Source organism: Halichoerus grypus, chromosome 14, assembly GCF_964656455.1.
Source record: "Halichoerus grypus chromosome 14, mHalGry1.hap1.1, whole genome shotgun sequence".
NCBI classification, from domain to species: Eukaryota; Metazoa; Chordata; class Mammalia; order Carnivora; family Phocidae; genus Halichoerus; species Halichoerus grypus.
Genome location: NC_135725.1, coordinates 58,367,584 through 58,381,192, shown reverse-complemented (window position 1 = coordinate 58,381,192; position 13,609 = coordinate 58,367,584). Strand labels below are relative to the sequence as shown.

Genomic DNA, 13,609 nt, shown 5'->3' with positions numbered 1-13,609 from the left:
TGCTTAAAGGTTTTTCAGGGACTGAAGACACTTATTCCTTCAAAAATGTCATGCTGTCTACCATGTGCCAAGCTCAGTGCTAGATGTAGGTTACAAAAGCAGTTTAGACCCAGTGGTTCTTGCTTTCACAGACTCAGGTTGGGCAGGGAAGACAGACAAGAAAACAGATACAAAGTGATAAGTGCTAGGATAGAAGAAAGTTCTGATTGAGGGATCCTGGAGGGAGGGGGAGGTACATGTCAGCTTGTGGGCAACAAGGCTGCCAACTCTGCCATTGAGCTCAGGCTGGAAAAATTAATGTCTTCACCAGGCTAGGGTTTGGGCCTAGAATATGCAAAGGCCCACAGTTCCAGAGAAGTTGGAACATTCAGAGTTTGCTAAGGCTGAAGGGTGGGATATTAGGGTGTGTAATTGTATGGCGAGGTCCACGGCACAGGGAGATAGAGTACTGAAGAATTTGGACTCTAGCCTTAGGGTAAGGAGGGATCCATGAAGGGTTTTTTTTTATTTCCCCCCTTCCCAGGATTTCTTTTAGGAAGATTAAGGTAGTCACTTTAGTGTTTTAGATACATCTGTCCTGTTGCAATGTGGACAGGGTATTTGAAGGAGAGATGGGAAACTGAAGGGCAGTAAGAAGGCAGCCTCAACAATCCTGGAGGGGGTGATGAGGCCTGAACTTCATGAAGTAGGGAGCCATCGGGATGGAGGTGGAGGGATGACATTTTTCAACATATGTCTGAATTAGAATTTATTCATGTATCCATTTGATAACTATTGAACCTCAAATACATGCTAGGCACTAAGGATATAATAATGAAGAACTAAATTCCCTGCTCTCAATGAGTTTAAGTTTTTTTCCTTTTAAGATTTTATTTTTCTTTTTTAAGATTTTATTTTTAAGTAATGTCTACACCTAACTTGGGGCTCAAACTTAAAACTGCAAGAACAAGTCATACGTTCTACCCACTGAGCCAGTCAGGTACCTCTCAATGAGTTTTAAGTTCTATTTGGAAGGGACAAATCATTAATAAGATGTTTAGTATTTTGCATGCTGGTGAGTTGTGCTATAGAAGAAATCAAAGAAAGGAGGGAGGTGGGGAATTGGGGAGGAGGCTGTAATCTGTAACATTAAGTAGAGCATTCCAGGAAGCCTCTGGATGTTAAATTTGATCTTAGATATGGAGATGAGGGGAAGACCCATTTGGGCACTTGGGAGTAAAGCTGACTGGAGATTCTAAATGCGATGGCCTTTGAGGCCATTATAACTGGAAGAGCGAAAGAGCTACAGTAGATGGAACAGAGTTAAGGAAGCAAAGAAGTGGCAGCTAGATAAATCAGAGGGAAGCCAGAGCTGCTGTATAGACTTGTAGGGCCATGTAGGACTACTATAAGAACTTGGGCTTTACTGCGAACTGAAACCAGCGGAGAGAATTTTTGTTTCTAATAGTAACTTTACTATTAGATAGTAACTATCTATCTAATTATCTATCTATCTATCTATCAGTGAAGGCCATTTGGGTTGTTTTGCTGCTATGAACTGTCATGTGCAAGTTTTTGTGTGGATATAAGCTTTTCATTTCTCTTGGATTTATATTTAGGAGTGAAATTGCCGGGGCATATAGTAACCGTATATTTAACCTTCTGAAGAACTGCCACACTGTTTTCCAAAGCACCATTTTATAATCCCAAAAGCAGTGTATGAGGGTTCAAATTTCTCCACATCCATGCCAATACTTGTTATTTGTCTTTTCTATTATAGCCATCTTAGTGAGTATGAAGTGGTATTTCTAGTATTCCCCTGATGGTTAATGATGTTGAGCATCTTTGCCTGTTAATTGGTCATGTGTATATTTTCTTTGGAGAAAGGTCCATTCAGAATCTTTGCCCATTTGTATTTTATTTATTTATTTTTAAAAAACATGTTTTTGTTTTAAGGTTTTATTTATTTAAGTACTCTCTACACCCAACATGGCTCAAACTCACAACCCCGAGATCAAAAGTCACATGTTCTGACTGAGCCAGCCAGGCGGCCCTCCTTTGCCCATTTAAAAATTTTATTTTTTTTTAAAGTAGGCTCTATGCCCGATGTGGGGCTTGAACTTATGACCTCAAGATCAAGAGTTGCATGCAAGCCTGCCCGTTGCCCCACCTTTGCCCATTTTTTTTTTTTTTTAATTTGACAGAGAGAGAGACAGCGAGAGAGGGAACACAAGCAGGGGAAGTGGGAGAAGGAGAAGCAGGCTTCCCAACGAGCAGAGAGCCCGATGCGGGGCTCGATCCCAGGACCCTGGGATCATGACCTGAGCCAAAGGCAGACGCTCAACGACTGAGCCACCCAGGCGCCCCTGCCCATTTTTAAATTGGATTATTTTTTCAATTACTGAGTTGGAAGATACAGTGAAAGACATGAAGAGGAGGAATAATAAAATCTATCAGTTGGTGTCAGCTAAGTAAAAAGGAGAAAATAAATATTATTTATCCTTACTTTACAGATGAGGTAATGCCCAATAATGCTAGTGAGTGGCAGAGCTAGGATTCAAGCTAAGTTTGATTCCAAAAGGCCGCTCTTAGTCTTAACCAAGAATGACCAGTGCTTCCCTGAGCTCTTTTAGCTTAGTTCCTTGCCCCTAATTCTCCTAAGTTGCTATGATCTCTCATCAAACTCCGTCTGTGGCCCGCCCTGCGCTTCTTGCCGAACTTCTTCGGAGGCGCCGGCAGATGGCGCTGAGGCCCCCACAGGCCGCTCTGTCCGGCGTGCGCTTGTCTGTGGTGCCCGTGTGCAGGCGTCGCCGCTGCGCTTCCGGGCGCCGTTCAAGGTGAGCCAGGGTCTCCGAGAATCTGCTCGCACTCCGTTCTCTTCACTCACCTTCCCCGAAGGGAACCATCCCCCGCAGCTCGCAGCCTGGCGTGCCAAGTACCGAAGCCAGGGTACCCAAGAGAAGGCCGGGTATCCACCAGAGGAAGCAGAGCCGTCCGGACGTGTGGGTCCCCGCGAGGCCCCACCGGCTCTAGACCCTGCGACTCTGCTTTGCTGCGCGGGGTAGGTCGCGACTCCGGTCTCCTGGCGATCCTGGCCATCTGGAAGCGGAGCGTGACTCCTCCCCTTGGCCCTCTTGGTCCCCACCAGGCGGCGCCGTCAGTCCGGCCCGGGTTCCCCTGCGGCTGCGAGCCCTGGCCACCCCAGGGGTGTTGAGATTGGCAAGGAGAGAGGTGGAAAAATGAGCTGTCGGAGAGCATTCTACCACTAGGAATAAGTTTCCCTCGTGGACTGTTCTTTTCATCATTAGAATCTCCGGGAGTACAAGTGCAAATCCCTATGCTCCACCCCCAAAGATCCTGATTAAGTAGATCTGGGGTGGGGCCTGGAAATAAGCATTTTAGACAGCTGCTCCAGGTTGATGCCCATAGTCTGCGGACCTCACTTTCAGAAACACTGGTATAACTGGTGGAGAGGAACATTGTATTGGGTTGGCTATGGGGCTGTTTATCTTCCGGAAGGCTTCCAAGAGGAAGTGATTCTAGCTGGGCTTTGTATTGAGGGACCAGAATATCCATTGGTTCTTTACCCCACAGTGATGAATTCCCTCCCCGCTACCAGCAGGATGCAGAAGATCTCGGTGCTGCTCTTCCTGGCCTGGGTCTGCTTCCTCTTCTACGCTGGCATTGCTCTCTTCACCAGTGGCTTCCTGCTCACCCGTTTGGAACTCACCAACCATAGCAGCTGCCAAGAGCCTCCAGGCCCTGGGTCCCTGCCATGGGGGAGCCAAGGGAAGCCTGGGGCCTGCTGGATGGCTTCTCGATTCTCTCGGCTTGTGTTGGTGCTGATAGATGCTCTGCGATTTGACTTTGCCCAGCCCCAGCCCTCACACAGTCCTGGAGAGCCTCCTGTCTCTCTGCCCTTCCTGGGCAAACTGGACTCCTTGCAGAGGATCCTGGAGATTCAACCCCACCATGCCCGGCTCTACCAATCTAAGGCTGATCCCCCCACCACCACCATGCAGCGCCTCAAGGCCCTCACCACAGGCTCACTGCCTACCTTCATCGATGCCGGCAGTAACTTTGCCAGTTATGCCATAGTGGAAGACAATCTCATTAAGCAACTCGCCAGTGCAGGTTAGTTTGGGCCCCTTTGGAGGCCAGGAATACCATAGCATATTTTCTGTTTAGAAGTCAGTGAGCCAGAACTTTGGGTGCTCAGCTGCATGCTATACTATGCTGTGGGAGGACGGGGGAAGGGAAAGAGACCAGGGCCCTGCATGCAGCAAGTGCAGGCGTGGGCTTTGTCCTTCTGGAATTTCTAATTTGCAAGGAGTGTTGGTTTTACTTTTGGGGAGCTCTCAGGGGCAGTAGAGCAATGAAGAGAAGGTGTGAGTCTGGTATTCTCACAAGTTTGGAGGAGAGTGCAGAGGGTCCATGCCCTGTCCACTCACTGACTTGAAAAAAGCAGCATATATCCGGGAAAAACAGTGTAGCAAAGATAGCCAGAGACTGAGAACTAGCAGAGCCTTTTGTAGAAACAAGGAGTGAGAAGTCTGGTTATTGGGGAAAGTATGGTTATCAGGGAAAGCTTCCTGGCAGAACATTTTTAGGCCTTGAAGGATAAAGAGTTGCTGGATGGAATTGCTGTGCCTTTGAGTGCATGGTTGAGATTTCTGATAAGTCTTTAAAGGGCTTCCTCTTCTCTTTCCCTCTGCCTTGACTCTTGCTCAGGCTGTAACCCACTCTCATGTCCCTGCAGGAAGGCGTGTGGTCTTCATGGGAGATGATACCTGGAAAGATCTTTTTCCTGGAGCTTTCTCCCAAGCTTTCTTCTTCCCATCCTTCAATGTCAGAGACCTGCACACAGTGGACAATGGCATCCTGGAACACCTCCATCCAACCAGTGAGCATGGGGCCAGATGCAGGCCTGACTAAGACTGGGAGCTGGGGAGGGCTGCTTCAGGTCACAAATTCTAAGCCTCCCATGGGTGCAGTGGCCTGGGATTGTGTCCCTTCACATAGTGTCAGAGCCTGGCTGGGGTTGAGGAGTGGGCCTTAGTCCCTTGTGCTCAGTGTTCTTCCTTTCACAGTGGACAGTGGTGAATGGGATATGCTGATTGCTCACTTCCTGGGTGTGGATCACTGTGGCCACAAGTATGGCCCTCATCACCCTGAAATGGCCAAGAAACTTAGCCAAATGGACCAGGTGATCCAGTGAGTGTGGGATATTGGCTGGGGGAGTGGGTTTGTGTCTGAGAATCTTAGGATATATTGGCCCAAGAGAAAAAGTCTTTATCTTGGAGCCTCTTTCCTCCTGAATTCTGTCTTTTCTAGGCATTTTTCTGAAGCTAGGGGTCTCATCCATCTTGAGTAACTAAGCATGTGGCTTTGGGCAGTAGGGTCATGACTGAAGAGGTATCTCTTTGCCAAATGTCTAGGCCCTCCTTTTTTTTTTTTTTTAGGATTTTATTTATTTATTTGACAGAGAAAGAGAGACAGCTAGAGAGGGAACACAAGCAGGGGGAGTGGGAGAGGGAGAAGCAGGCTCCTGGCTGAGCAGGGAGCCCGATGCGAGGCTCAATCCCAGGACACTGGGATCATGACCTGAGCCGAAGGCAGACGCTTAACGACTGAGCCACCCAGGCACCCCTGTCTAGGCCCTCCTAATGGAAGTTATGGCTGGGGCTGAATGGGTCTCCCAGGAAAATCTTTATCCATTCCTACCTCCTGACATATTTCCTGGCCCTCAGGGGACTTGTGGAGCGTCTGGAAAATGACACACTGCTGGTCGTGATTGGGGACCATGGGATGACCATGACTGGGGACCATGGAGGAGACAGTGAGCTGGAGATCTCGGCTGCACTTTTTCTCTACAGTCCCAAAGCCCTCTTTCCTGGTGCCCCACCAGAGGTGAGGCCTGGGGTGTGCTTTGTCTGGTCTCGGTATTCAGCCGAGTCATGATCACAGCATTCTTGTGGCTTCCTCCATTTTAGGCCCCCAAATTCATGACTCTGGGCATCCCCCACTCATTTCCTACCCAGGTCCCTATGTCTTCCCTCCCAAATCCTGACCTCAGCTCTGTGGTGAACCCATTGGCCCCTCTCCTTTTCCTCTAGGAGCTGGAGATAGTTCCTCAAATCAGCCTTGTGCCTACGCTGGCCCTGCTGCTGGGCCTGCCCATTCCATTTGGGAACATCGGGGAGGTAATGGCTGAGCTGTTCTCAGAGGCTGAAGACTCCCAGCCTCACTCCTCTGCTCTGGCCCAAGCCTCGGCTCTCCATCTCAATGCCCAGCAGGTAGGTGATGGGCTGGGCTTCCAGGTGACAGAGCTAGGGTGGGATAGGAGAAGCATAGTGATCACTCCATTGTCATTTGTTCAGTCTTAATCCCACCTTCCATAGCCATGTCCTCTTTCCATTATCCCTCCCTTCTTCCCTGTCCTGGACAGAGTTCAAGTCCCTGATTTCCAGATACCCCTTTTGGTAACACCTATTCTTGCCTCTGTCCTGGTTTATATCTCTGATGTCTTCCCTTGGTCTCTGACCATTTTTGCCAGGTATCCCGATTTCTTCACACCTACTCAGCTGCTGCTCAGGACCTTCAAGTTAAGGAGCTTCATCGGCTGCAGACCCTTTTCTCCAAGGCCTCTGCTGACTACCAGCGGCTCCTGCAGAGGCCCCAGGGGGCTGAGGCAGCACTGCAGACTGTGATTACTGAGCTGCAGCAGTTCCTGCGGGGAGTTCGGGCCATGTGCATTCAGTCTTGGGCTCGTTTCTCTCTGGGTCGCATGGCAGGGGGTGCTGCTCTCATGGCTGCTGCCTGCTTTCTTTGCCTGCTGGTATCCCAGTGGGCAACATCCCCAGGCTTCTGCTTCCGCCCCCTCCTAACACCCATGGCCTGTGGTCTGGCTGGTACCATAGTGTGTGCTGGACTCTTGACAACTACTGGGCTGAAGTTGGATCCAGTGGTTCTAGGGGCCATGGCTGCAGCGGGCTCACTCCTGCCTTTTCTGTGGAAAGCCTGGGTTGGCTGGGGGTCCAAGAGGCCCCTGGTAGCCCTGCTTCCCATCCCTGGGCCTGTCCTATTATTCCTGCTCATTCGCTTTGCTGCTTTCTTCTCTGATAGCTTTGTTGTAGCTGAGGCCAGGGCCACCCCCTTCCTTTTGGGCTCACTCATCCTGCTCCTGATTGCCCAGCTTCATTGGGAGGGCAAGCTGCTGCCACCTAAGCTGCTCACAATACCCCGCCTTTGCTTTTCGGCCTCGACAGGCCCACCACGGCACAATGGCACACATGCTCTGGGACTTGGAGTCGGGTTGCTTTTATGTATAAGGCTAGCTGGGCTTTTTCATCGCTGCCCTGAAGAGACACCTGCTTGCCATTCCTCTCCCTGGCTGAGTCCCTTGGCATCCATGGTGGGTGGTCGAGCCAAGAATTTGTGGTATGGAGCTTGTGTGGGGGCTTTGGTAGCCCTGTTAGCTGCCGTGCGCCTGTGGCTTCGCCGCTACAGCAATCTCAAGAGCCCTGAGCCCTCTGTGCTCTTTGTGCGCTGGGGGCTGCCCTTGATGGCACTGGGCACTGCTGCCTACTGGGCACTGGCATCGGGGGCAGATGAAGCACCCCCGCGTCTCCGGGCCTTGGTTGCTGGGGCATCAGTTGTGCTGCCTAGGGCTGTGGCAGGGTTGGCTGCTTCAGGGCTCATGCTGCTGCTCTGGAGGCCTGTGACAGTGCTGGTGAAGGCTACGACGGGTGCCCCAAGGACCAGGACTGTCCTCACTCCCTTCTCAGGGCCCCCCACTTCTCGGGCTGACCTGGATTATGTGGTACCTCAAATCTACCGACATATGCAGGAGGAGTTCCGGGGCCGTCTAGAGAGGACCAAATCCCAAGGTCCCCTGACTGTGGCAGCCTGTCACCTGGGGAGTGTCTACTCAGCTGCTATGGTCACGGCTCTCACTCTCTTGGCCTTCCCACTTCTGCTATTGCACGCAGAGCGCATTAGCCTTGTGTTCCTGCTTCTGTTTCTGCAGAGCTTCCTTCTCCTGCATCTGCTTGCTGCTGGGATACCCATCACCACCCCTGGTAAATACATTTCTCAGCCCTGATTCATCCAAGGACGGTAGTGATGTGACTTCGGCCCCTCTTGTTTTCAGGGAGGTGTTACTCCTCTGATTCTTCACACAGTTGGGAGGGTCTTCCTGATGTAGCCAAGCTAATTGATCCCTGCCACTGGCTCTCAGGGCCAGCAAAGTTCATGAAGGAGGGAGACAGGAGTACTCCAAGACTCTTTTTTTTTTTTTTTAATTAATTAATTTTTTTTTCCAAGACTCATTTTCCAAGACTCATTTTTTCCCCAAGACTCAAAGGGAATGCTGCATCTTCATGGAGTGCATTTCCTGATGTGGTAGTGAGCTGTGTGTATATGAGAGGAAGAGATGGACCACAGTTCAGATTAGAGAAATGGAGGCTTAGTGCCAAAGAGGGAATTAGAATAGCAGAGTGTTGAATGTAAGGAGGCTGGGGTGAGGGGCATGTGTGTGTATAGCACTGAAGTAGTAGGAGTATATGACCATGAGGCTGTGGGCTATGGCTTAGGGAATGGGATGTGACTGTGAAGAGGTATCTGTCTTCCCCCAGGTCCTTTTACTGTGCCATGGCAGGCAGTCTCTGCTTGGGCCCTCATGGCCACGCAGACCTTCTACTCCATGGGCCACCAGCCTGTCTTTCCAGCCATTCATTGGCACGCGGCCTTCGTGGGATTCCCAGAGGGTCATGGCTCCTCCACCTGGCTGCCTGCTCTGCTGGTGGGAGCCAACACCTTTGCCTCCCATCTCCTCTTTGCAGGTACCTCATTCCTCTCTTGCTTCCATTGTTTACTCTGACTTTCTGGAAGGAAAGGAAACTCCTGGATTTGAGTGGGGAGATGTGATTTTGTTGGATCTTTGGCACCCCTTGGCCAATGCTAATTGGAGCCTCAGTCAACTAGGGTGGTTGGCGGCCAGGGTGGCCTGGTCCCCAGGTCCTCCACTGATTCTAGCCCTGCCTTCCTCTGAGGCAGTAGGTTGCCCATTGCTTCTGCTCTGGCCCTTCCTCTGTGAGAGTCAAGGGCCCCGGAAGAGGTGGCAGCCCCTAGGGAGGAATGAAGCTGAAGCCAGAGTCAGGCCTGAGGAGGAGGAGGAGCCACTGATGGAGATGCGGCTCCGGGATGCACCTCATCACTTCAATGCAGCACTGCTGCAGCTGGGCCTCAAGTACCTCTTTGTCCTTGGCATTCAGGTGGGTGCAGGGAGAGATCCCGGAGTTAGTGCCCTTTCCTCATCTGTGTACATCACATTCTTTCTTTCATACTTTGCCAAAACCCTGGGAGAGAGCCTTGACTGAAGTACAGATAAGCAAAATGGTTGCCTAAGGCCATGGCCTCAAGGGGCTATATTGAGACTTGAACCTGGGTCTCCTTAATCCTAGTCTTGGATTGTTTCCTCCCTATAAGATAGATCTGGACCCTGCTGGTTGCATATGGGCATTCCTCCATTAGTGGACAGACTGGAAAAACTGAGGTGATGGCCAGGATTCTTTCACAGGCTGTGGTCACGGATCCCCCTTCCATTCAGAGGCAGAAGGTGTGACTGACATCTTCCTCCCAACCTGGGAGGCAGAGCCTGAGTGTAATCAGCACAGATGGATAGTGCTTGCCCAAGGTCATGGTGGGGCCAGGAAAAGAATTAAGTCTCCTAACTCCTCACCCAGCTTTTTTTCCACTGACATGCACTACTTTCCTACTGCTCCCATTCTTCACAGGGGCCTATGGCAACCCTCCCTTTGACCTGTTTCCTCCTCCCCAAGTAACTTGACCTTTCCTGTCCTCCCTAGATTCTGGCCTGTGCCTTGGCAGCCTCCATCCTCCGCAGGCATCTCATGGTCTGGAAGGTATTTGCCCCCAAGTGAGTGGATTTGCTTGAGAAGTATTGGTGTTGGGGAGGGTGACGCTTGGAGGAAAGAATGAACATCAGGGTGGGCAGGTTTGTCTCAGGAAAAGGCTTTAGACCTACTTTCAGTGTCCCCTGAGAATTCTCCCTTTCTTTACAGGTTCATTTTTGAAGCCATGGGCTTTATTGTGAGCAGCGTGGGACTTTTCCTGGGCATAGCTTTGGTGATGCGAGTGGATGGTGCTGTGAGCTCCTGGTTCAGGCAGCTAGTTCTGGCCCAGCAGAGGTAGCCTAGGCTGCTAATGCTGGCTTCTGGCCACAGGGAGAGCTGGAGAACAATCTAGTCTGGCCTATATAGGTGCTGGATCATCTGCAAGAGAGGCTTAGCTATATACTTCTTACCACCATGCAGCCAGGAGCTACTGACATCGGGACTTTATTATTTTATAATTCAAAATCATAGTGGGGCCTGCTCCCTAACTCCTGCTTTGGAGGGTGGTCTCCAAAGGAGAATAAAATAATAATGTAAATATGTGTGTCTGAGAGGTGGGGGAGTCCCCACTGTCCTATAGGGACTAGGGGGAGGGTCAGTCTCCCCTCCCATGAGGCACAGATAAAATCAGCCATCTTATGCAGACCTGGGTACCCCTGAAAACCTTTGGGAAGTGGTTGAAGTTGTCTGAATTCACTTCTGCTACTTCTTCCCGAATCACTCCTGTCATCCCACCTGCCATTTTTCTTTGCCATGTAACATATTTTATTAAAATCTTATGCTTTGGCTGATAGCAGAGATGGCTGTAAAGACAAGCCCAGGCATCATGGAGTACCCAGACTCACTGTCTAAAACCCCAAACAGTGCTGTATTCCCTCCTCTCTTGGGTTCTTTCACTCTGGAACACCCTCTGCCCTTTACTTATGTGGAGGCCACCCTAGTGTTCTCTCATTTATCAGACCTAATGGCCCATCTGACATAGCATTCCATCTTGTCCCATTGATTATTCTCGACTTGAAGCCAAAACTATACATTTTTTTTTTTAAGATTTTATTTATTTGACAGAGAGAGAGACAGCAAGAGAGGGAACACAAGCAGGGGGAGTGGGAGAGGGAGAAGCAGGCTTCCCGCTGAGCAGGGAGAAGCAGGCTTCCCGCCGAGCAGGGAGCCCGATGCAGGGCTCGATCCCAGGACCCTGGGATCATGACCTGAGCTGAAGGCAGACGCTTAATGACTGAGCCACCCAGGCACCTCCAAAACTATACATTTAATGCTTGTCTTGTGCTCTCCATCCACCTCACTTCTGTGTCACATTGAAGTGCTGGCATGAAATTCTCATGAAAATGTCCATCAAAGGAGGGTGCAGGGAGACTCTCAGGAGAGGGATCAGGCCTGGGATTTGATGTTTGAGAATGTCCAGGACAAGAGGAGATGAAACAGCTGAAAGAAGAACAGATGTAAAATTGTGGAATAGCACTTTTACTTGGCAGAAAGAAGACACGCTGCATAGCAGTGATTGTGAAGGAAAGGCATTCACTGCTGTGGGAGCTAAAGGAAAAGTTGTAATTATTATTGGCTAATAGTCTCTAGTGCTACATGGGTCAAACAGAAAGATGATGAGAAGTGTTTACTGTTTCAGGCAGTTAGAGGATAGGACATTGGTAACCCTGGCAGGAATAGGCTAATAATGAGAGAGAAATTAGGCCCCAGCTAAGACTAAAAGATGAATTAGAAAAAAGTCCCTTTGCCTCTTTTCAATCTGGCAGACACCATTCCGAAGCATCAAACACACAGTGCCTCTGTGAAAAGAAAAGACCTTATTTCATCCCTAGCACCCATGGGAAGGATTTCAAGACTCCAGTCCCTTACCCTGTCCTAGGGTGTCAGGTTCCACCCTCTCTTTTTTTTTTTTGCAGGGAGCCTGCTTTCCTGAAGCCTAAGGGAAATATGCTGGTCTGCCAACCATTGGCTACTTCCTTTTCTCCTGATCTAACTACAAGATCCTTTTGGAGAAGGATATATTATTAAAAATTCTTATCCCTGCCTCTTAATTGACATCAAAGCACCCGTTCCACACTAACTCATTATTTTTTTAAAGAGCTTTACTGAAGTATAATTCACATAAAATTCGGCCATTTAAAGTACACAATTCGGTAATTTTTGGTATATTCACAGAGTTGTACAACTGTCACCACAGTCAATTTCAGAACATTTTCATCACACCCAAAAGAAAGTCAGTACATTTTCCTGTCACCCTCTCACCCTCCCCACCTCCATCCCTAACCTTAGGCAACCACTAATCTGCTTTCTGACTGTATTTTCTATTCTGGACATTTTATATAAATGGAATCCTACAGTATGTATCCTTTTCGGTCTGGCTTCTTTCACTCAGCCTCATGTTTTCAAGGTTCATCCATGTTGCCTCATGTATCAGTATTTCATTTCTTTTTTATGGCCAAATAATGTTCCATTGCATGGGTAGATCACATTTTGTTTATCCATTCATCCATTGATGGCCATTTGGGTTCTTTATACCTTTTGGTGTTTACAAATAATGCTGCTATGAACATCCATGTACAAGTTTTGTTTGAACATATGTTTTCATTTCTTTTTGGTTTATACCTAGTGGTATACTGTGGAATTGCTAGGTCATATGGTACATCTATCTTCAACTTTTTGAGGAACTGCCAATTTGTTTTCCAAGGCTGCTGCACCACTTAATATTCACTCTTAGTGTACAAGGGTACCAATTTCTGCACATCTATGCCTTTATGTACAATTATTTATTTTTTATTCTAACCATCCTAGTGGGTGTTAGAAGTGGTATCTCATGGTTTTGGTTTGCATGTTCTTGATGACTAAAGATAATGAGCATTTTTCTTGTGTTTATTGGAGAACTGTCCATTCAGAGCCTTTCTCCGTTTATTAATTGGGTTTTCTTCTGATTTTTGATTTACAAGCATTGTTTATATATTCTAGATATAAGTACCTTGTCTGATATATGATTTGCAAATATTTTATTCATTCTGTGCGTTGTGTTTTCATTTTTTTTTTTTTAAGATTTATTTATTTGAGAGACTGTGTGTGTGAGTGGGGGGAGTGGCAGAGGGAGAGAGAGAATCTCCATCAGACACACTGAACATGGAGCCCAGGCAGGGCTCGATCCCAGGACCCTGAGATCATGACCTGAGCTGAAACCAAGAGGTGGACGCTTAACTGACTGAGCCACTCAGGCGCCCCTCTTTTTTTTTTTTTTTTTTTTTTTTAAAGTAGTCTCCACACCCAAGGTAGGGCTTGAACTCTTGACTCTGAGATTTAAGAGACACATGCTGTACGGACTGAGCCAGCTGCCCTAGTCTTTTCATTTTCTTGATAGTGTTCTTTGTAGTACAAAATTTTAAAATTTTGATGAAGTCCAGTTCATCCTGTATTTCTTTTGTTGCTTGTGCTTTTGGTGTTCATATGTAAGAAACCTTGTCTAATGCCACAATTTAGTTTTAGAAAATTTTCATCACTCCCACAAAGTTCCTATACTTTGTTTACAGTTGATCCCCAATTTCACCGTACGCCACTGATCTGTTTTCTGTTTTTCTAAATTTGTCTTTTCTGGACATTTCATACAAATGGGATCGTCAAATATGTGGTCTTTTGGTCTGGCTACTTTGACTTAGAAGTTTTTGAGGTTCATTCATGTTGAAGCGTGTATCAGTTTT

At 48.4% G+C, this 13,609-nt stretch overlaps 1 protein-coding gene across 10 annotated transcripts; it reads left to right on the top strand.

The window, feature by feature from the left end:
• The first annotated feature begins 2,328 nt into the window (after positions 1–2,328).
• Positions 2,329–12,928, top strand: PIGO (phosphatidylinositol glycan anchor biosynthesis class O). Of its 10 annotated transcripts, none has more exons than XM_078061415.1 (11): positions 2,417–4,113; positions 4,739–4,882; positions 5,070–5,193; positions 5,730–5,889; positions 6,096–6,275; positions 6,536–8,060; positions 8,616–8,822; positions 9,037–9,254; positions 9,849–9,919; positions 10,065–10,149; positions 11,813–12,928. In XM_078061415.1, the coding sequence occupies exons 1-11, from the start codon at positions 3,399–3,401 to the stop codon at positions 11,834–11,836; spliced, it is 3,453 nt and encodes a 1,150-aa protein (XP_077917541.1). In that variant the 5' UTR covers positions 2,417–3,398; the 3' UTR covers positions 11,837–12,928. The 10 variants fall into 10 exon arrangements, 9 of the variants coding, with proteins under 9 accessions (XP_035937203.1, XP_035937204.1, XP_035937195.1 ...); XM_036081303.2 differs by having other exon boundaries at positions 2,422–2,816; positions 3,599–4,113; positions 10,065–12,928; XM_036081307.2 differs by having other exon boundaries at positions 2,423–3,040; positions 3,602–4,113; positions 10,065–12,928.
• The last annotated feature ends 681 nt before the right edge of the window (positions 12,929–13,609 follow it).